This window comes from Podarcis vaucheri, assembly GCF_965113315.1.
Source record: "Podarcis vaucheri genome assembly, chromosome: 12".
Classification (NCBI taxonomy): domain Eukaryota; kingdom Metazoa; phylum Chordata; class Lepidosauria; order Squamata; family Lacertidae; genus Podarcis; species Podarcis vaucheri.
The window spans coordinates 51,270,975-51,294,623 of record NC_138750.1 but is presented as its reverse complement, the minus strand read 5'-3'; the positions used below and the strand labels follow the sequence as shown (position 1 = coordinate 51,294,623).

General features: G+C 44.9%; 1 protein-coding gene across 1 annotated transcript in view; it reads right to left on the bottom strand.

Annotated features, from left to right (window-relative positions):
* PTPRN2 (protein tyrosine phosphatase receptor type N2) overlaps positions 1-23,649 on the bottom strand; it is a 628,995-nt gene that overhangs the window by 110,004 nt on the left and 495,342 nt on the right. The window contains exon 13 of the mRNA XM_082192202.1: positions 9,934-10,149. Within this exon, the coding sequence (XP_082048328.1) occupies positions 9,934-10,149 (216 nt within the window). The remainder of the gene's footprint in view (positions 1-9,933; positions 10,150-23,649) is intronic.

Here is a 23,649-nt window from a genome sequence, read left to right as displayed (position 1 = left end):
AAGAAGCATGCAGGGACTATAAGGAAATATGAATTGCTGCTATGCTTGTGCAGTGCTCCCGCATCTGTTGCTGGACAATGCAACTTTAGACTATGTATGTTTATCCAAATCACTGAGATCACCCTCACAAATATAAGGTCCCTGCATATACAAAGCTGGCAAGTTGCAGGGGCAGGAGAAGATGTAGCACAGCTATCTCCCAAATGTGCTAGATTTGAATGTGCAGAGACTTGCTTGCCCCCCCCCCCGTAAGAAAAACAACAGCAGCAAGACTACAAGCAACCAAACATTCAGTACCCTCTCTCCTACCCTTGCAGTCTGGTGGAGGAACAGATATTTCATGGGAATGTGCTTGCATTTGTGTTTTGCCTCAAAATTGAGGAATTGGTATCTTCTCTACCTCCGCAGGCCAAATTTGACAGGTTGGTGGGGCTGCCAACCTGCCAGTCACCTGATGTCGCAATGCATCAGGTGACATGGCACTTTGAAAGCCCAACAATCAGCTGATCATCAGGACTTCAGAAGCCCCTTTGGCTCCGTTTTTGTATGAACATGGCTTGCACCAAACGGCCTAGACCCACCTAGGCCGGAGGCTCCCACCCCCTGCTCTAAATCAGGTGGGAGGTCTCATCAACGAAGAAGCAAGGGAACTATTCATTTTACCCCAACCAAGGCCAACCTTCAGAGGGCCGCATGGTAAGCTGAAGCAGGAAAACAGTATCTTTTTAATAGCTTCCCCACAATTGCCATCAAATATACTGATGCCATTATTTAAACTTTTCTTCTCTACCCAACAAATCCTCATTCATTCAATTAAACGCCCTTTCCTGCATTAATTTCCATTAATGATCCCTTCCCTTCATTAACCCCCACAAAATCATTTTATTTTATTTCCACGCAGTGTCAGCCCATTCCCCTCCACAATGTCTCCCCCCCCCCAGCTCGTTCTCTTTATATTCGCTGCATTATTTTCGACTGGTTATTCCCCCCACCCCACCCCTTACCATCATTCTTAGCTGCTAAATGATTGCCTCTCCAGCACAAACACAATAGCACAGCATCAAAGTTCAGCCACTAACCTCTCCTTCCCTTGCCACAACTCTGCTACCCTCTCCCTTCCGTATGATGCGCGACATGTGTTATGAATGACTCTTACCCGTTTATAGACACATAGAGACCCTAATTGTTGAGCTGTAAGCAAAATCCTAGCCGTGCTGCTCCTTAATAGCGGCCCCTGAAACAGTCACACAGATAGATAGGCAATTAGCCATTTGTGTCAGAAAGACACGGGTTAGGGGCTTCCAGGAAGCATCGGTGCAATGAGCTAGAGCAGAAATCTGTCATTTAAGTAGCGGCCATCACATCAAGCATAGAAATCAAACTAACAGCTATTGCAGAGCAAAGTCCCAGTGGTTTCTGGCAAAAGGATTTGCAGCCAGGACTCTACGTTGGCTACTCTGGCTTGCCTGGAGGAGGGAACAAAGAAGAGTGCCAATATGTCTAGTACCAGCTGCTTTCTCCTCCTGTCACCAAGACCAGGCCAAAATCAAATATGAATCTCTGAACAAGTTAAGTTTCTCCGTGACCAAAAGCATTCTAAGGCTGAGAAGCGGAAAGGGTTGCAAGTCAGATGCAGAGGCTATCCAGGGAAGTCTTCTGAGACAATATTATGTCCACGAAGAATGCCATTTAATTCTAGATGGCACCCCTGGCATTCCAAAAAGGGAACGGCATTCAATTCAAGTATTACCAGCATTAGATTTCCTTGCAGTCTTAACTACTCTCGCAACATAAATATTTATTTGCTCTGTAAGACAGTATGGCACCCAATGGGCATGTCAAGCTAAAATTGTTGGGGTTTTTTAAAAAAAAATCAAGGAATAAATAATGCAAGAGGCAAGGTTTAAGGTTAATTACTTTAAAGAGATCAACTCCCAGAGATTTGGCTCAGTCCACCGTGCCACTTTCCTTCTTGTTCTGAAGAATATGAAATGTACTTGTACATTTAAGTTTGCCTTGGAGAAATGTCATTCTCCCAACCTCTCCACCTACACTACTTCCCTGAGAGAAGGGTATTAGCTGAAACTGCGCAGAGAACTCCCTGTACGGAACAGAACGAAACTAGAAGAACCAAAGAGACAAAGGCTCATTTCTCTTCCTGCCCTGTCATTTCAATTCCTAGAGGAGAGGTCACCAACTTCTTTGGGTCCTTGGGCACATCTGTGGAGTGTCAAGGGCACCATCTCCTCTAGTAGTTCTCCTCTCTTTTCCTCCAGGTCAATCTCTCCACAACAGAAAGAAAGAAAACATGCAACACAAAACACTTTGCTTTTTCCAAGGGGTTTGGGGAGGGGTTGTATCCAACAGAAATAAGATTCTCATGAATCTGCTTGATTTTATGTGGGAATCCTCATGCAAACCATCATCAGATTTTTATTGATAGACCACACATAAATAGCACCACTAAACTTCAGTCCAAGACAGAGATTTATAATGGGTCTTAATTTTTTTACATTACAGTCTGATGGTTAAACCACTGGAAAAAAACCACAGAACTTGTGTGGATGAGGAGGTGACCTATGGTGCTTTTCAGGGGGTTCGTTATTATAAAGAAAAAGAAAAGAACTCAGAAAGCTTTGAGTTCAAAAAGCTTTGTATGCTTGAATGGCCCAGATTCCTGACTTTGGTTCAGTCAATGGAGACCGAGGTGAACTGTGATTTGTTGATGATTTAGTTTGTTGTAAGTGTGTGTGTGTGTGTGTGTGTGTGTGTGTGTGTGTGTTGGGGAGGAACCCATGAAAAATTATTCAGTTCCAAGAGGATTGTACTGGATCTGAGATGTTTGTATCCACCCACCCACATTTTCTCTCTCTCATACTTCAGCTTCTCCCACAGCAGCTGCCCCTTATCTTCAAAAACACTCCCCATTCTCTCGTACCCTCTTGGTCACTCCACTGCCTTTTCAGCTGTTTGGTGCCAACCTGGACCCTTGATAAACACATATAGATCAAAGGAGGAGAATGTCACACTTCCAACTTCCTTGGCTGTATGAGGGGGTCAGTACCCTTCCCAACTCATGACACAGGGAGTGGCCTTCACAGGAAAAGGTTTCATTGTGGTCATGGGTGCCATAATGGTAACCAAAGTTCCTTTTGTGAATTTTCCTACCCTGAAGCTGGAAATAAATGTCTCTTCCCACCAAGTATGAATTATTCTGTCAAATATATATGCACTGTATTGGGGCGACCACTGCAGAAGCCTTGCATGTCCCTAATACTTGAAAACATGACCAATACATCACTAAGGGTTAAATGCGGAATGACAAAATTCCTTTGGTAGTATCTCCTTAATAAGAATAACTATGCAAATACTGATCAACCCAGATCAAATAAAATACACAAGATCTTTTCGGGCAGATAAGAGATACAGGATCCATTTGTCAAAATTGCTCCGAAATACAGTGATTTGCAGCTAACAACGATGAAAAACATTGCTCACATTTCCCTTTGAATATTACTACAATAAATATCTGACATAGTTCAAAGTGTTTTTTAAAATCTCAGCTATCTACAGAAACATGAGTTTTGTTGGAAAATTTAAGGTTGGCAGAATAGTAATCAAGATACATTGCTTTAAGAGGTGAAGTGGAAGATGAGAATCATAAAATCCACTGTGCTACATTAGTTTTTGTAGTTCTTACAGACTTTGGTCTGATCCACGTCACCTGTTAGCACCACTAGATATGACTCAACATCAGCCTCAGGCACATACTGTTTAATTGACTTTAATAAAATATTTATGTCCAACCATCCAACATAAATGCTTACTTTGGTTTCAGGCAATTACCCTTAATTTTATCCAGTTAAATCTCCACACCTAATAATTCATTCATTTCTATATCCTATCTGTATCACAAGAAACGTTGACTATAAACTGTGACTTAACTGCACATTGTCAACTAACTATGTATTCATACAGGGTGAGTCCTTTAAAAGAGGTCCCGTGGATACAGAGTACACATGTTCCATGGGACCTCTTTTAAAAGACTCACCCTGTACATGCACTGGACCTATTTAATAACCCCCAAATCTGGCTGTTTCAAAAAGGCATGCAAGAGGACTTTTTTCAGCCAATTAGGGTTCAAAAGCAAGTCCAACAACTTATTTCCCTTAGAATTCAATCCTATACAAACTTTCCTACAAGTAAGTCCTATTGACGTTAATGGGGCTTGCTTTTGAGTAGACACACATCAGATTGCACTGAGTAGGCATGTAGAAGATCAGACTTCTTTTCCAGGGTAAAATATGTTTTGAAACACCACGACAGACACCCTCACATTGCTTCAGAGCTCTACTTTCTTCCTGCTTCAGAGGAGATACTCGTCTTTGTAATGTTTTCCACGCTTATGCAATTGCTTCAATGCCATTCATAATGCGAAACTGTTATATGCATCTCCAAAGACAGAGCGATTCTCTGTGTCATATGTTACAACGTTGGGTGTTTTGAATATCCCAGCTTGTCAGATGCCATTAGTCTCTTCCAAAGATGCTTATCTGAACATGCCTGGCCATTTGATACAATTGCAAAATGATCCTATTTTCTTCCAAAATTTATACAGTTTATTAGATTCCGCCGTTAAACAAAGTTGTTTCTCTTCTATTTTCACAGCAAGTTGATGTTCAGTATCACCCAAAAGGTATATAAACTTGCTCTGATCTTATAAGACACATTATATTTCTGTAAGCTACATGCAGAAATAGGAAGCTATGCAACGAACATGCCCATTGCTCAAGTACTATATGCAGAGAAACGTATCTGACGATACAAAAAGGAAAGAAGGTTTCACAGAAAATTCAAGACGTACGTTATCCTAGGATGAATCATTCTGAACTTGATTCGTCAAAGACAAGCTGAAAATTGACAGCTTAGAATAAAATACCGAAGTGGGGGCAAGCTATTAAAAGTTGGCAAGAAATTCCCTTGAATTTTAACAGAACTTGCAAATTGCGCAAGTTATTTCGAGACCACGTCTTCCATTTACCTACGCTGTCGCAGAGGCTTATGGTTCGGTATCACTTGGCAGATCCAAACCCTTGAGCAGATGCTGTTTTAATATTTCAAAGCCTTAACCAAAGCAAAATGCTTATTGCAATCAAATGGAAGCTTGTAGTAGCAACCCTCATACAGTTGAAACAAAACTGGGGGACTCTTGAATGCTCACCTCTGGAAGTGCAAAGTGATCTATCCAGTTTAATGCAACGCTTGGAGAGATTTCACAGCTTTAATTCGCTTGCACACTGTTTTCTTACAGGGGTAAATAGGCTACTCTTTGCTTGAGACTTAACAGACGCAAATAATCCTTTGAGAATTGTATTAGCATAAAAGATGAAACGGGGGTGTGGGAAGCTTAGCAACCTCACCTCATTCTATTTTAACACCGATTCCCCCACTGGAACAATATTTTACTGGTGATTATTTGTGGTCTAAGAGATTACGTTCACTAATAAAGTTCTCCAGTTCAAAATGAAAAACAATAAAACACAATGCAAGCAGGGTCACTTGGCACCGTCTTCTACAGCATAGCAGTCTACCGTGTATGGGGTCAAAAGGCAGAGTGCAGTTGTGGAATCACAAGCACATCTCTTGGAACAGAACTAGCAGAGCATCCCTAAAGAGCAGCAATCATCAATGCACACTGCCATTAATAAATTGCTCACTGATGACAATGAAAATATGCACTTACTGGCAGTGTTTACACACTACCCTCTTTGCACTCCACGCCTGAATGATTCTCCCCTCCCCAAACCATGGTTTATGTACTAGAGTCTTCAAAGCACGCACAAGTAAAATCAGCTCAATGTTGTAAAACAATAAGTTTACACTGAAGTTCCTTTGGTCGCATAAATAATGAAGAGAATATGAAGTTCGCAAAATATTGAACTGGCTCTATTTACTACCACCAAATAAACTATAACATTTTTTTAAAAATCAAAAGCATGTGGTAGAAAGAAATAAGAATTTATTCTAATGGTCTGGGGCTCCAACACAGATTTATATCAATTGCTGCATGTGCAATTAAGCAAGGATGTGACAGTATTAAAGCAGACACAGAAGTAGATGGTGCGCATTGAAGCATGTATTTGCATGTTACACACATGATAATTTACACTCTTATCGTATTTCACACTGACTGCAGGAAAAAGCACCTGTGAAATCAAGCTACATCCTTGCCTCTTCCCAAAAAGAATTTAAAAAAAATATACATCTGCCATGTGCATTTTTTTTTCTTTTCTTAACCCAGAGGAAGCAACACAAAGCCAAAAATTCATGAACCAAACTACAGCTCTTGGTATATGCCTCTGTTCCATAAATATACAACTCTCAATGTTCAAAGTGCTGCGTTTTATATTTTATATTACATTGCAAGAGGGTGACAACTTAAAAGATTTGTTTGATGGCTGACAGATATATATATATTTTTAAAAATTACCGTTAATTAATTCTTAAATACTTTGCACCCTATTTGACAAAAAGAACTGGTTCAAGCATGGCAGACGTATAAGAAATATTTCTGCTTGGGAGGAAGGGGACAGCTACTGATTGGTGCAGAGTAGATTTATGTTCCATAACATTCATTATGCCTCAACAACTATGGCCTACGTGCATGGCATGGTTATTGCAAAACCCCTTTATGAGATCATTCATACACTGAAATCACTTGATACTTTAAGACTGACTTCAGAAGCACTGAGGTTTCAAGAAAACCTTGAAAGGGTAGCAGTGCAAATGCTCTTTCAATGACAATACATTTCTCACTTCTTCCTCTGCTTTCCTAACAACACTACATCGCATCAATTAGAAGCAAAGCCTCCAAGAAATGAATTCACAAATATTTCAACTAAAGCCCCGTATTAAAGGAGGACAAAGTGGATTTGCCCCCCGCCCCATTAAATGCTGAAAAAGTAGGACTGGTTTATTTGCATAAACAGCATAATATGCTGGAAGGCACCAGAATGACAGCCACTAGTACTATTCTTGCTAATCAAATGGTGTACTTTCATTTTCTACTTTACTGACATCAAATGGAAAAAGCGTGGATTAAATATTTAAGCAAAAGCATGCTACATCTGTAATAGCAAGTGCCTGTGAATAGAGATATACAATTCCCAGTTTTACAAATTACATTATATTCAGTGAAATCCTAAGGGTTTTTACACAGAGGTAAGTCCCTCTAAGTTCAATGGGAGTAATTCTCTAGTAAAAAGTTTAACACTGCAGCTGGCCCGGTAAAAGGAAGGCTGATTCAGAAGAGTTATATGTGCCCTTAAAGGATTTGGAGTTTGTGAACATTTGGTGTGCTTTTTGTCTCCAATAATCCCAAGCAAGAACCAGAGAATGATTACCCTTGCCAGCACTTCCTTAATATGATAGAAACGTCATTATGCAAACTCCAGCTTTCCTATCTTCCTCCTAACACTGTAAGTCACCTCATGTAGCCTGGGGTCAACACAGCCCACACTAAATAGCACACACATTAATTCCAACTTCCAATTACGAAAATGTTTTGAATGATCTCCCCAGGGCTATTTGAACGTATGAAGTTGTTCTGTACTTGTTTTGATGAGGCATTGGGAGGAGAAGGGAGGGTACTCAAGACTTTCAAGAACTACTCTAAAGTGAGAAAATAATGACATGAATTAATTCATAAGAATTCATTCTTGTTGCCTGGAGTCCACAGGATGGAAACTTTGCTACTAATTCTACCTGGGAAGCAGCCTGAACAGAACAAGTTTCTAAACAAGCACCCGGAAGAGCCAGAACAGGCATTGAATGGTTTGGCATTTGATTTGATTGGGATATTGTATTGTCCTTTAGCACCAACTGAATTGAAAGCCAGAGACTATGCTGATTCCCGGAACGCAACAATCAAGCCCTCCTTCAAAAAACCTGCATTTAAATTCCAACCAGCCTATCTTTATTCTTATCAAAGATGTCCTCACAAAAAGCAGTGGAACTATTTGGGTGAGGTGTGGAAAACCCTCGAACCCCCGTTCAAAACTGGATTGACGAAAGGGACTGACTTTTGAGTAGACATGTATAGAATTACAGTTTTTAAAATGTTAACTTTAAAAATAGTTGTGTTAAGTATATATACTATGAACTGTTATACTTTAAAAAAATTATATCGTAGAAAAAATTAAATAAATGAAGCTTAAATTTCATTTAGCATCTGGATTACAAATTCTTATTAAACAAACCAGAGCTCATTATAAAATCAATATCAACTTAGCCAGTGTGCCCCAAGAGAAATGGCAAAAAGGTCACTCCCAGAAATTCAAACAATTTTCCTGCTGGAAGGGCATGATTTTAATTACAGATACCATTAATTAGAACTGTCACAGGGAAGACTGTCCTCTTACTTATCACAAATAAGTATGATTTCCCTCAGATTATTAAATTTATATGCATTAAAAGAAAAAGCTCATGTGTTCCTTTGTAAATGATAACACTTTACATTAAAAATGCCTAGATAAAAATTTAACAAAACTGGTTTAACCGTTCGTTGTTACGTAAACACATTTTGGGGGGGTTTCAGCAAATGTACCTTTCTCTTCACTGAAACACCTCCCTCCCCCCTACACCTCCCTTTGATAAGTCTCTCTCTCTCTTTATTACTACTTTACTTTAGAAGGTTTTCTCCTCCTGCTTAGATCTCAAGTTGAAAGCTCTTCCTCTGAAATGCTAATAAGTTGGGCAGATGTTTGAATTCAGCACTCTTACTGAACATTTCATTGGGTATGCAATGCTGCCCTCCCCCATGGAGGAAAGCACACAGTACAAAGATGAGGAGAGAGGGAGAGAGAAATTGGAGGGAGAAAAGGGGACACAGCTTCAGCATACCAGGATACAGATGCAAGTGCCCTGGGTCCGCAGAGAACACAATGGTAAAAAAATAGAAGAAGGGGAAGGCTTCAACTCAAAAAGTGTATTGAACATTTTATTATTTAAACGCCTAGCTCATTGTTCCGAACTTTTAGCATTTCTGAGCCTTCTTCTACAACTCGGGAGAATTTTACAGGAATACTAAAATTTGTGGACAGCCAGATTAACTGTTATGATTTGTCCAATTATGCAATGTTCAGTACAATATATAAAATGCCAATGCAGGCGACAAGAAAAATAAGGATTGCCTATCAGAAATAAGCTCCCAGTCCTTGATCAGTGCTTCCGAAACAGCATCTTTCCCCTCCTATTTACTACAGAAGCCTCACCTATAATGTTTCCATATTCCTTTGCTTCGATCTGCTGTCACTGTTCTCAGATTTTTCTTTTATTTAAAAAAAAAACCCAAAACACCAACAGGCCTGCTTCTTACTTCTCTAGCGCTTACAAATTTATCAGCATTATATTCCAATCTATCTGAATAATGGGAGAAACTGACAACTGCACAGGTCAAAGGTTCTTTTCATATCACACCTCCAAGAAGTCAATGATTCAAAGAGAGGAACACCTTCAGATAACTGGGTGATCCATGCCTCATAAATTGCAAAGATTGTTTTTAATATCTAAAACGCAGTGACAGGTTCTAGATATTGATGTGTGTGCCGTGTGGGTTTTTTTTTTCTTTTCCAGGGGCATTGAAATTGGCAACTACTTCTTTTAACGTTTCTAATTAGAGGCACATTTACAGCAAGCTACAAGAATAGCAAAGATTAATAACAAGCAATAAAAAAGCTGCTACAGTCTACGGGGGAATATTAATGGAGGGACGCCCAAGTAAGGCATTGTTTAAAGAAAAGGGGGGGGGAGAGAACCCTACCTCGGCTATAAATAAATAAAAGCAGCACTCCCTTGTGTGGGGGATAATAAATAACGGTTTTAAGTATCAGGAAAAAATAAAGAGCTGGTGGAGTGGAGAGGCCGGTCTTCTACCTGATAAGCAGCAGTCGCACTGGAGCTGTTGTCGGAGCCCAGGCTTGTCAGCTTCTCCTTCAGTCTGTGATGAGAGCTGTGGCGGAGGCAATAGATGACCCCAGAAGCCACAAGGATCCCAAAAATGCAAGCGATGGAGAGGAGGGTTAGTATGATGAATTTGGTGGTGTCTCTCTCTTCCTGGGCATGGTGGGGCAAACGCTGGAGCTTGCTTTTCTGTACAAAAAATAAAAATAGGAGAGGTGGGGGGGTTATTTATTTATTTTTTAAAGCAAGGGCAGAAACAAGAGAGCAACCACTACTTGATCCCGCCGCCCTCCCCCTCCAATGCCAACAGGTGAAATCACAACACAAAATGAAGAGAAATTGCCACAGTACGAAATTGCAATCAGGCTTCCCTAGCAGAATATTTCAGGGGTTGCAACTACAATCCTATTCATTGAAAATAAGCCCCAATGGATAAAGAGGGTCTTATTTTCAGTAGACATGTATAGGATCACACTGTTTTATTTCACACACCAGTTCTTTGGGATGTGTCAGGATAGGAATTAAAATTTGGAATCCATTCCTAGGCACGATTAGTCAAAAGTATCTTCCATTAAAGTCAACGGCATTTGCCTTCCCCTCGGTGCAGTACAGATTGCAGAGCAACTCAGTCTTACATGTTTTTACTTCAAAGTTCACACTGCAGAATTCAACGAGTCTCTCTCATCCCGTCCCCAAATCCCATACATAAGATTGTGACCTTAAATGAACTGGAGCAATAGTCAAAAATCCACCCAGCTATCTGAAAAGTAGTATCACTGTTTTCCTCCACCACCTAAATGAAATGTAAATTAAAAAGATAATTCCCTAACACATACCTGGCAACATCGTTCATAAAATATCTTTAAAAAGCAGGTAAGACTGTCTTTGTGAGCCTATTGAATTTGTCATAGGGAAAAAAATTATTTCCAGCAATAAACCTGGTAAGATACTATCACAGCCAGTTTCCCTCACGATACTCTTTGCATAAAGTGGAATGTAGATTTCTTCTGCTCGACACCTGAAAAATTGACTTCTCAAAAAACACTGTTCTCCATTAACGTTTTATTTTTACTTATGAGGGAAGAGTTATCAGATGGGGAGGGCTCATCTCTCCCTCTTTTCTTCCTGGGACAGAAACAAAACAAAACCAAAGTTCAACGTTTCCAAGCTCCTCCACGATATTATTTTTTTAATGTGTGTAATTTTGTGTGTCTGTGTGTGTGCGCACAGCGACAGAAAAGAAATCCTGGTGATGCCTTTCGCTTGTCTCCATGCGCTCAAAAGTTGTCCAATAATTTCCCCTCATTAGCTTCATTATAAGCTATATTAGCAACAATTAAAATCGCAACATGGCTATGAAAAGCCCAGGCACGCAAGATTGCAGGCTCGCTCATTTGGCCAGCGCTTGACAATTACTAGGGAAATGAATTGAAAAGCACGCCCCTGCCTCAGCTCTGGTTGCTACAAGATGAGAACAATTAGCCAAGTCCTCTCCACCACCTCATTTCGCGTGGTAACAAAATGGATTTCCCCCCCTGAATGCCTGGCCCGGCCTATTCATTATCTCGCCTCTCTTTAGTAATTTTCTGCTCCGCATTCAGCTGGCCGCCGCTTAATTTCCTCCCGGCTAGCACGTACACAAGCGGCTCTTGTGTCAGGCCCCACTCCGGTTCCTTTCTCTCTCTTTCTCTCCTTTAAAAAAAATTATATCTTGGAATCAGAAAAGGCCACCGAAGCAATTAGCGCCGCGTCTTGACTGGGAACATAGCTTGCCATTAATTAGCCTCCTTGCTTTAGCAGCGCGCCAGTTTAGCGCGGGGCTCGGGCTTAATGGAACGGAAAGGCAGGTCCGGGCAAAGCGTTCCTCCCACCCTTCGCCGCCTTGTTGCGCAGGAGCGAAAAAGAGGAGCGAGGCTCGCCGGCTGGAGAAAAAGGGACCGACGGAAAGGAGGCAGGCAGGCAGGGCGCGCAGTCGCCCGCTCTCGCGGCTTCGTCGGGGAGGGGCTCCTTCGCCAGCCGCTCGCGCCACTTTGGCTCTCAAGACGCTGCTGCTCCTGCTTCTGCTTCTCCTCCCGCTGCCTCTCCAAAGCGCTCGAGGGATCGAAGAAGGACGCGCTCCGGCGCTCTCCCGCCTCCTCAGCCAGCGGGAGGAGTCTTCCTCGCTTCCCCCCTCCCTCCCCCCAAACTCCACCTGCCTCGCCTCTCCTCCTTAACCCAGCGCAGAGGAAGAGAAGGCGGCGTTGAGACCTCCGGCGCGCAAAAACGCGCTCGAGTAGATGGGCGACGCTTCGTCTCTCGCCTCCCTTTCAAGCGGGCGCGCCTGCCCCGCCCGCGTGTCCTCAAGACCACGTCCCCACCCCCCTTCCCTCGAGATTACCGGGATGAGAGGGGACCGGGAGGCTTTGAGGGGCGCCTCCCTGCCACTCAGCCCATTTTTCAGTTTAGACGGGGTGGGTTGGTGCTAGGCTGCAGTCCTGTGCTCGCCTACTGGGAATGGTAAGGCCCGAACTGAACACAGTGGGGCACTTCCGACGGGTCAGGCTGCACATCTCATTGGTTTTTAAGAAGGCACAGCCTGGAAGTGACATTAATGGGAAGGAAGATAGGAGATAAAAGGGCTTGTCCTGCAAGTAAGGATGATTCAAGCCGGATCACAAGGCTACGGTCCTATATGGAAACCTACTGAACTTTTTGGAATAGAAGGGAAAGCATGCGCAGCAACGGGCCGCGTACCCCGTCGGAGTTCAACACGGAAATAAGTGGGCACTGGAATATCAGCTCAGTCATTAGACCTGCAACCCGACACATCCGGATCCCCCAAACCGCATTCGGACACGGCACTTAACTCCCAGTGTACGTGCTTTGTTCTGAGGAGTTTGGAGTAGGTGCTCTTAGCGTAGGAACTCTGTTAAAGATTATTTGCGAGATTGAACACACCAGATATTTAAAGAACACTTTCTCAGGAATCCTGGGAACTGTAGTTTAAGAGTGCATCTCTGGGAGGTGTAAACTTCAGTTCCCAGCATTCTTGGCAGGCTACTTTAAATGTATGTTGTGTACTCCGCCTAACCAATACGATCCTTACAGTACCTACTCGGAAGCAAACCATGGATATAGTAGGACTTAATCCCAGGTATCCGGGTTGCAGTCTAAACGAACGGGGAAAGTGGGGCCAGTTCGTGGCACCCTCGGCTAAAACGTCTGGCGCGCCCCAAACCACGTAGCAGCGGGAACCGACGGCAGTGAGGTTCACAAACCAGCAGAGAATCAACCCAACACCCAATTTGCGGACCTGGCTGTAAAAACACACACTGCAGACAAGCTTTGACTAGGGGTCCAGTGGCTCCCATTGCTAAAAACAGTGGGTGGGTCCCGCTTTGCATCCCCGCTAGGAAACAGATTCAGGGAAAACGCCCCGAAGGGACCGTACATGGGTTTTGACCGCAGCCCCACTCGCTCTTCCTTGGCAGGCGGGGAGAGGGCGGGCAAATCCGTTGCCCCCTAACGCGGCAGCTTCTCCCACAGGTCTCTTCTCGGGTCCTCCGCCCTCCCTCCCTCTTTAGGATCTCTGCTTTCCCTTTCTTAGGACCGCCATATGGTCCCTCGCCCCCACCCCGCCCGGGTTTCTTAGGCCCCTCCGCTCAGCGGCGCCCTCCTCGGCCCCGCCTTTCCGTTCCTGGAAAGCGCCTTTGGCCGCGGCCCTTCCTGCTGGGGAGGGCAGGGGGTCGCCCGATAAAGCTCTCCTCTGGCGGCGAAAGGGCAGGCCCTCCCCTTCGGAGGCCAGTTCAGGCTGCTGGCTGGAGCTCAAGGCCTGGCCTTGGCTTCGCCATTAGCATTTAATTGAAAGCGCCCCCCGGCCCTCTGGCGAGGGAGAGGTCCCTATCTGCATCTAAATAGGGGCGTTTGAAAAATGATCTTGCCCTGGACTGGAGACCCGGCCTCGCTCGCCGCATCTTCTCTCCCCTCCCCACCAGAACTCCATCCCCCCTCCCCGGGCAGGGCCTGAAGGGGCCTTAATTGGACGCGCTACAAAGTCCCCGAGACAGAAGGAGCGGCTGCCCCGACGTTTAGGCTTGCTGTGGGGACAGCTGCCGCGAAGGCAGGGTCCCCCCACCCCCGTCTCACTCTTCCTCCAGCAGCTGCGCACCCAGCAAGGCGGAGGCAGGGGGCGCCTCCGGCCTCTCCACCGGGAGACCAGGCCATTGAATGCATGGCCCCGATCCTGGGAAATAAGCCTTCCCCCCCCCCAGCCCATGTCGCACACGAGAAATCCCACTAGACGCCTCACTTCTGCTTAAACATACTTCGAAGGTGCTGCGCATAATAATCCAGGGGTAAATAGATGAACAGGTCCGATCCTAAGCGGGCAAAATACCAAAGCCAAAATAATAGCAGGCCCAGTGCACAAGTCCCATTAAGTTAAATGACGTTTACCCACAAGTATTGCAAGTATTACTCACGCGGTTGCAACCTAAATATGCTTAGGATCAGGGTTGCTAATTGGTTGTTGCAGCATTCAAGAGATGCGCGCCCACGCACCTTGCGTACATATATAACAGTGTCATATGGAATGAAGAGCGACTCTATTTATGGTTTGTATTTAGAAACGCCGTGCATAAAAAAGCTTTTTCTCTGTAAACTATTGCCCGGCTTATTCTGTTAACAGTGCGGATATTAAATAACGTCAGAAAGAAAGAGAAACCCACACTTGTCCACTGTAGTCACCCCCCTCAAAAAAAATCTCCCCAAGCCCCTCTTTCATGAACATGCTGGTGAGTCGCTCTCTGGGCCTCGAATCCCTATCTGTAAAATGGGGCTAACAGACTGCAATTCTGCACTGGGAGTAAGTCTCATCGAACTAAGCAGACGCGTATAGGATAGCGATGATACTGTCCTCTTTCAGGAGTCTTCTGAAAGAAAGAAAAAATGAAGCAACAGAATCCGCTTTGCAAAGTGGCGAGTTCTTCTACCACTGATATAAACGATAATGGTAAGCAAGCCTCTTAAATCAAGAGCTGTCAGGCCCCTTTCGCGGAGCTGACTGGCCCGCGGCCACACGATCCTTAATACAAAATAAACGGGGTTCTCATTCGCATTTTTAGCTCGGGAAAACACCCCTGGCAAACCATGCAAAGAGAATATCATCACAAGCTCTATAATAAAGCGCTGTCAGATGTAAGAATTAAACAGATAAGGCAAATAATTTATTTCCCTTTAATTTTCATTAGCGTTTCGTTTTTGTCCAGACCACTTCCAGGTTTCCTATGGATTCAGAGTTTGGGTTGTTGTTGTTTGTAAATAGGTTTAATTTGCATAACGATGTTCCTCCCTCCAAGCCGAGCTGCAAATCGGAACGGGGCTTCAAATTGCTTTACAAATTGACTGCTCATTGTTGAAAAACGAAGAAACCGGAAGCCATTTTAAGCAGGGCCCGGAGTGGCAAACGCCCCCCTGTGCGCCACTGCCGTGTTGCTGCGCGCACGCTTCGCAGGGGGCGGCGGGTTGCCAGCAGATGCAGTCGCTTGGATGCAGTCGCGGTAAGGCAAGTGGCTAAGGCAAAGCGGGCGCGGTAAGGCAAGTTCTTTTTTGCCTACTTCGCCAAAAGAGGAAGCCACTTTCCCCTCTCTTCCGCAATTTGTACACAATGCCCTCTCCATAAATATCCGGCGATAACGCCGGGCTCAGGGTTTGTTGGGAACTCGCGTTTCTAGCCCTCATTGTTCAAACAAAACAAACCCCACAAAGCGCTTAGATCGCGTGTGGCCCTTAAAGCCTTTAGTTCTGTAGCCGATACGCGCCCTTTCAGGGCAGAAGAGGACGAAACCGAGTACACGTGTTAGCTCGCCTATGATATCAGGAGCTTCCTCTTTTGGGGGGAAACTAGTCCCTGACAAAGCGCTTTCCCCCCCGACGGTCCTCAACTGCGCATCCTTCCCACCCTGTTCTAAAGATGCCGCTTTGTACGGATGACCCTGAACGGTTCGCGTACTGAACATAATTCCGCTTCTGTTTCTGCAAATATTGTCACAGCTCAGGTTTAAGCACGTGGAAAGCGACGCAAACCTGCTTCTGTTGTCGAAGAAAAAGGGCATGCTTTCGAACTACACAGAACCCTTCTTCACCATGACGCAGTCAGATAGGAAGAGGCATCTGATGAATTTCTAAACAGCGAGGTTTCTTTCCATTCCGACATATGAAAGACTGGAACGCAGGCTGTCCCTCTTCTCGAAACTGGACCTAATTTGCAAACATCCCAGGAAAACATGTAACGCCTGCGACCTTCAGTCAGGGTCCTCAAACCGGATGCAACCCCGATCCATCCATTGCGCCCCACCCTAACTTCCCCGCGGCTCGACCCAGCTCCTAATGGTCCCGCTCCAAGCTTCAGGGACAACTCAGGGACAGCGCTGCTGTGCAAATAATACGGATCCGAGGGTCTTCCTCTGAGCGCTTCCCCCGATTTGTCTCCTCCACAACCCGGAAGGGAGGTTTACTCTCTCCATAAAGGTCTGCCTAAGATTGCTGCCAAAAGTATATACCGCCAGCGCTCTGGAAGGAACCGAGAGTCCTGAAGGACTATTGAGATCCCGAATACATTGCTGTGAGGATGATTTCAAAGCGCTGGTACCCGCCTCGGGTGCATTCTCAAGACAACTTAACACGCATCCCCAGCTATCTCGTCAAACGCTCTGTCCTTCTTTCAGTCGGGATGGTAACTGTAGCAAATGGCCTCCCCACTCCCTTTATATGAGGAAAGCCCCTTTTTTTGGTAGCATGACCTGGGCTTGAGCTCAGGATCAGGTAAGTGTTGGTGCCTATTCAGGATACAAAAGTGTGATCCTATGCCCTAAGGAGAGGGGGTCATCCAAAGTAGGTGGGGGTGTCCCATCCCCCCCCCATTGCACCCTTTTGAGTGGGTGGGATTTGGATAGAGAGACCAATCGATCCTATCATATCCATTGCTATTTCTGGGTCAGTGAGCTGTAACTGGAAGAAGAAGGTGGGCTTGAGGTTTGGAAAGAAAACCTTCCTTCTTGTCAGGTTGAGGAATCAAAGGGAACCCAAAAGCAAGCTGGGCTTGTATTGGTGACATCAATCTGGCTTTTCCAGCAGCATCCCTACCCAGGTGACACAGGATAGAAGGTAATGATTTGTTTCCTGATGCACCCCTGGCTAAAATGCTTAGAAATAAAAAATAACTGTGAATCCTCAGGCTGTGCCCCTGCTACACCAAGTAGAACTTGGGCTTAAAAGAAGAAGACGCTTTTAACTAGCTGTTTGTTTAGTCTAGTTTCCCATTCCAAACTGGACTCTACCTGACCACCCTCATGTGCAGGAGGAAGAGGGGGCAGGAGGGTTCTTTAACCCTGGAGCTCACAGTAATCTCCCACTTTGCCTAAGACCCCCACCCCATCTCCCCCCTCCCTCCAGCCAAATGCTTCTATTGGATCCAACAATCGGGCCTCGCGGAACAGAATCCAGGGTTAATTAGAGGCGCCCTGTCAGACTTGACTCGAAATGGGGGGGGGGATCTTTAAATATGTATGAATTTGACATTTACAGTTGGACGTCTTTAAAGCACAGCATCCCCTTCCTCTGTCACTGGCTCAGTTTGACGCTGGGATGTTGAAGTGTGTGTGTGTGTGTGTAGACAACTGCTGTTGCATAACATGGGAACAATCGCAAATATCTTCCTTTTCAAAGTTTAAGGCCTACCAAATGCACGGGATGTGGGGGGCGACGACGTTTCTTCTTCTTTACAACAAAAAATGCAAAACAGACTCTAAGGAATAATTAAAGTGAAGTGCATTAGAGTATCTACTGAATGTTTATTCGCAAGCACCTTAAAACTATGCTCTAAAGCAGGGTATTCTTAGGACTGTAAAACAGAGACTCTTAATAATTCCTGGGTTTCAGCCCATCATGCCAATGCAGAATGATGACTACCATATATATTTATTAATCTTACCCTACATAGCAGCTCAAAGAACTGGCCTTCCCAAATGCATTGCCAGTCAAAAATTTTATTTCCCATTGCATTGTCTCTTCAAGGAAGTAAGAAAGGCATTTCTTTGACTTTGCACCAGCTTAACTGCCCCCTCCCAAAAGCCCTTTGCACAGTTGAGTTTCAGTAAGGAAACACCCACTCCTCCCCAAAAAACGATGATGTTAATGTAATCAAACCATGTTTGATATCCTTTCATTGCATCTTCTTCAACAGTCACAGGTCTGACACACTTCCTCAAGAGGAGGTGTGTGCATGACTGCGAGCCCAGCTAGATTGGAGATGGCAGGTGCAGGTAACATTCCACACCAACAAGGGCCTGTAAATGCTTAATATACATTAATATCATTCAGGCAAGTGAATGTACCGGAAACTGAAGGCAACGATGGACTGCTTGAAACTACCCTCAGTTATCTTCATAATATAGATGCTACCTTAGATACAGGTGCTTTACAGATTATCAGCCTTAAATAGCAATTCACATTTCCCCCTCCCCTCCCCGTTTAAAATGGACATTGCCATCTTACAAAGTAAACTTTGTAAGAATGGAAATACCATTCAGCTAAGAACCAGCGAGTGTAAGCCTTCGAACTTCAAAAGCTATTGCTCAGTTGAGATAAGGACACACTTGGCTGGCAGTTGATGCACACTGCCTTTCTACTTCTGAGAAGAAAAACGCATTTCAATATATATATTTTTCTAAAATAACTTGGCAGTAGTATTTAGTGGCACATAATGCACCATAGGGGTTTCCCCCCCCCCTCATTTTTTTTAAATAATTCTTTGTTGATGACACATTATAATAGATCTGAACACAAATAACAATGAAAACTAAATATCTTGGTATGCACAGATAAATAAAACTTTGGAAAATGATTTATCTTAAAATATGATGACTTTTTAAAAAACCCACCTAATGCTATTTTTAATTGAGAATACACTCCAGAACCTAATAAATGGGAGAAGTCAGGCAGAAATAATCATGTATTAATTCTCTACATTACAAAATCTTTTCAGAAGCTATTATCAGAGCAAGAGGCATTGTGGTTGAGATTCAGGGTGGGAGAAATCCTTTGTGCAACTGAAAGCTATTGTTCCTCTGTGCTGATGAAATTGTACTTGCAAATCTGCCATTCAAGGAGGCCAAAAAAAGAGGGGGGGTTGAGTCCCAAGAAGAAGAAAAGGAATGACAAGAAAATAATTATTCTTGACTATAAACATATATTAATATACATTTGGACTCAGCAGGATTTTTAAAAAAGGAATATATAGTTTTGTAAATTGTGCAGCTATTATCTATAATATTACTGTTAATATCATCTAACCACATTTTCCAAGAAAACTCCTTTGGAATAACTGACCTTGTTTTCATGCAGTACATTTATTAGAGTCACATTATTGATTTGACTAAATAAACCTTATATTAACTGTGATCTTCTGGGGGATATTTTCTTCTTGGGATAAAAAAAAAATGCAGGAAATATATGTTTACTTAACCTTTTGATACTTTAAAGAATTACATGTACAAAAATCATCCTTACAGTATTTTTATTGTTCTTGTTCTTTACAATGATACCCATTATCACAAAAGTGCTAAACACATCTCCGTGGAAGAAAATTAACTCATTTAGTTTAAATTGAATATGCACTCAAGTTAAGTTTGCTAGAATTGCATCAAATTGACTGGACCGATACTCAAGTAAATGCGTTTAGGGTGCAGTACTACACAATTGCAGAAGCAAGGCCTTAAGATATCAGAGCTGCTTCAATACAAGAATGCCTTGTTATTTGTGTTCAAATAAAATGTGTTCTTGTTTACTCACTGTCACATCATACACCACAAAAAGGACATAATTTAGTGGCTCACAGTGCAATCCTAATTCTGTCTACTCAGAAGCAAGTCCAACTCGAATTCTTGTCTTATTTATTATTATTTATTAAATTTTTATACCGCCCTTCACCCAAAGGTCCACTGGGCAGTTCACAACATAAAAATGCAATATGAGAACACAAAATACACAATAAAATGAAAACAAACCAACAACCCCGCCTCTCACAAACACATTTAAAAGGCCATAGAATGCTACTTGAATGGAGCATATGCCCAGGTAAGGGGTTAGGACTGCAGCCTCAATCTCACATGAGGTTCTTTAAGATTAGCAAGAGGTTTGTATATATAGGGATGGAGACAGCATCCTCATAGCTCCCTGTCCTCCATTAACACCTCGGATGTTGATTCAGAATTACTTGTAGCAGATGTCAGTTCATCACCTGAAACAAGGTCAATTTAATGCTTTTACTTGGAGAAGGAAGGGGAGGGGTGCAGTCAGATGGGAAGGTACTTTCCCCCCTTCTTTGAGAATCTATGGAGAGGTTGAAAAGATTAGACAAAATTGACACACACAAAAGGCAGATGGATTTCTGGGAACTCCAGCTTATTCAAATCACTGAGAAAGGTCATGGTGCGAACCATAGACCTATTCTTCTGGAGGGACACAATGATCCTTCCTCAACCTTCAACCCCACAAAGCGGGGGGGGGGGGTACTTCTCTATACCTTTTAGAAGGATTAATATCCCGCAACAATGAAGGAATCGAATCCGAGGCTTCAGACAAGTTTCAAAGATACCAGCATCAATGGGAGATACTTTCTTCTTGTTTCGTAATGAAAATAAAAGAGCTGTTTTTGTTGTTTACCAAGAGAAAGAGAGGAGGAGCTGCTTGCACCAACAAACCAGTAACCTTGCTTTTCATAGGTGTTATGCAATATGTATACTAAAATGTCAATAGTTGTCCAAAGGGTTAAAAAAAAGTGGATCTCTCTGTCTCTCTGGCAGTATTGTGGCGAGATGAAATTTACTGGCATTTTAATATTCTCCTAGGCAAAAGAGAGAGATAAAGGAGAAACAAGAAAGGGTAGATATATGCACAGCATAAACATATGGCTAATTACTTGTCAGAAATATTCTGAAAATATGAGTAAAGAGAGCTTCCTCATTTATCTATGTATATATATACACACACACACACACACTTTCGCATGTATATGTTTTGAGTGCTTCCATTAATATATACATGCCATAATTGTAGTTTACTGTACCCACATTGCATGTGAGTAGGTATACACACAGTGCTCGCATCTATTTCCATTGTTTTCTGCCATCCTGGTCAATATCCTGATTGCCTAACTATGCCCATTGCATCTCTATTGAAACACGCCAAATTTAAAACAAAAAATTGAAGCGTATATCCCATTTTGCCAGCTTCCCTCAAGATTGTGCTAGGATGTGTGTGTTTTATAAATAAAACAAAGCATAGCAGAACAGGTCGTCTTGTTTCAAAATCCTAGGCTGCCTAAATCACCTGTTTTATGTCCTAATATAAGGATCACAATACTATGCATGTAAACCCCGCAGGCATACCAGTGTAGGCTGAGCGTGGATATGGAATCATATACTGTATATACACGCCGTCTAGAGAGACGCATTTGTTCTCAACTCCCCATTTTGCTCCCAATACGTCAGCAGCTAAATTTTAGAAGGGATGGGAGGACTATAAAAGGAAGAAGTGTGGCCGAACTTTGCTTTCCGTCTTGCAAACGAGTCACCAGCGCAGGAACAAGAGCAACTGGGAGGAACTTTGCTCAATCGGCTAAGCATGTTGTTGTCGTCCCCCTATCTCTGGGATTTTCTAAGGAATGACCAGGACCAGAGTGATGACGGACTCGTTGGAAGAAAAAAATGCTGCTTTGGGGGCTGGTGAGGTCATGATGATTCAGGAAAGTAGTCGAAAACTGACTAAGGTCAATGCATCCCAGGACAGAGGAGCTACAGGTGAAATCTTAGGACTATCGATGCTGAATAGGAATACGGGTTAATAGCCACAGACGACGTGAGCCAGTCGGGGATCGCTCCGGGGACCTTTGGCGACGGCCCACGAGGCGAAGGAGGTAGAGGATCCGGAGATCCTGCAGGGCGAGCTCTGAGGGGTCCCCTCCGCGCATGTCAGCGGTGACCTTTGCACAGAAGCTGCTGCCGGGCAGCTTGGGAGGCAAAACAAAAGAACTTTCTTGTCTTTTGAGAAAGAGAGAGAGAGCGAGCTAGAGAGCTCTTGGTCGCCAGCCTCACAATACGCAACAACCAGGGGGCAGATTAGAAGCGGCAAATCCTGGGCGGTAAAGAATGAGCCCATTCCTCAAGTGCGCGACTGGAGCGGGAGCGAGAGATCGGCTGGGTCAGATGCGCCTCTGGGTGCTTAACAACGGGATCAAGGGGGGCTGAAACCACACACACACACACACACACACACACACCCTTCCAACTTTTTCCGGAACAGGGGCGCGCGAGAAATGCTTCAGCAAAACAAGGATAAGGAAAGAACCAGGAAAGACTGGCGCTCCCACTACGCGCGGAAGCCGCCAGCGCGCGCTAGCAAACCACCGAGCACCGTTTTCACCTCCCGATTCCCCTGGCGCTTGTCGCCCAGCGCCGACCCTGCGCAAACACGGCCGCGATTCTGCTGCTGGCGGCGACTTCAGGAAGGAGGCAAGCTCCCGCGTCCCAACCCTTCCGTCCCCGGCGGGGCAAAGCGCCCCTTCCGCCCCTCTGAGCACGTGGCCAAGAACTCGCCCCAGGAGCGCGACTGGGGCCAGAGCTGCTCCAGCAAGGGCTCCTCGCAAAAAAAAAAAAAGGCCGCCGCAGAACCTCTGAGCATGGGCAGAGGGCCTCCCCGACACCTCTGCCCACCACAGACCACCGCTCTCTCTGCCTCCCAGCCATTCTCACCCAGGCCGGGATTCAGCGACGGGGCGACGCGGCCAGAGCGGCTCCCCGCCCCACAAATAAGCACGAGGGCGCCAAAAGCTCCACGCCGGGCGTCGCTGAAAGGGGAATTCCGCGCGCCATTTCCGCCCTCGGGGCGCCCCTTACCTGCCGCCATGCCTTCCGCCTCCCTCCGCAGGGCTCTCAATCCCCAGAGAGGCATCTCCAGCAAGAAGAAGCCGCCGCCGCCCAACTCGGTGCCCCGGTCGGAGCTCCAACTCCCTCCCGTCCCTCCGCCAGGCGATACAAAGGCGGGAGGCGGCGCTGCTGACAGGCTCCTCTCCCGGTCCCAAGGCAACGCGACGAAGCCGCTGGTTCCGGCGTTCGCCGCCGCCCGTTTCCCAGGGCCTCGGCGCAGCTGTCCATCATCCCGGGGCGCGAGGGGGAGCGCACCGAGGAGCGCGCGCGAGAAAAAACGCCCGTCCCATCCGCCCGGGCTCCGCTCTGCCCCTCCTTTATATTCGCCCGCGCGCAGCCCCTGCTGTCGGCGGCAAAGCACATGGCCCATCCACCGGTTGCTATAGCGATGCCTCCCCTCCACAGGTTGCTGACAGCAATTGGCTGGCGAGGCTCGGGCTCTTCAGAACCCCCTCGCTGGCGCGGGAGGCTATGAATGGACATAGCCTTTGTCACTCATTTGTAAAAGCTGCTTGGGGTTGCTGCTGTCCCCCTTCTTCACGCTCACTTTCTCTCTCACACACACACACTCCCTCCCCCCCCCGGCAGTCATTTTTGTGCCACTCTGGCCAAATGGAAGCTGAAGGGAGAACAATGAGGGGAGCGTCGCCCCCTCCCCGCAGGCTCAAACATCAATGGAAAATAAAATGAAATCAAAACCCTCTACGATTTGCATCAAAATATAAGC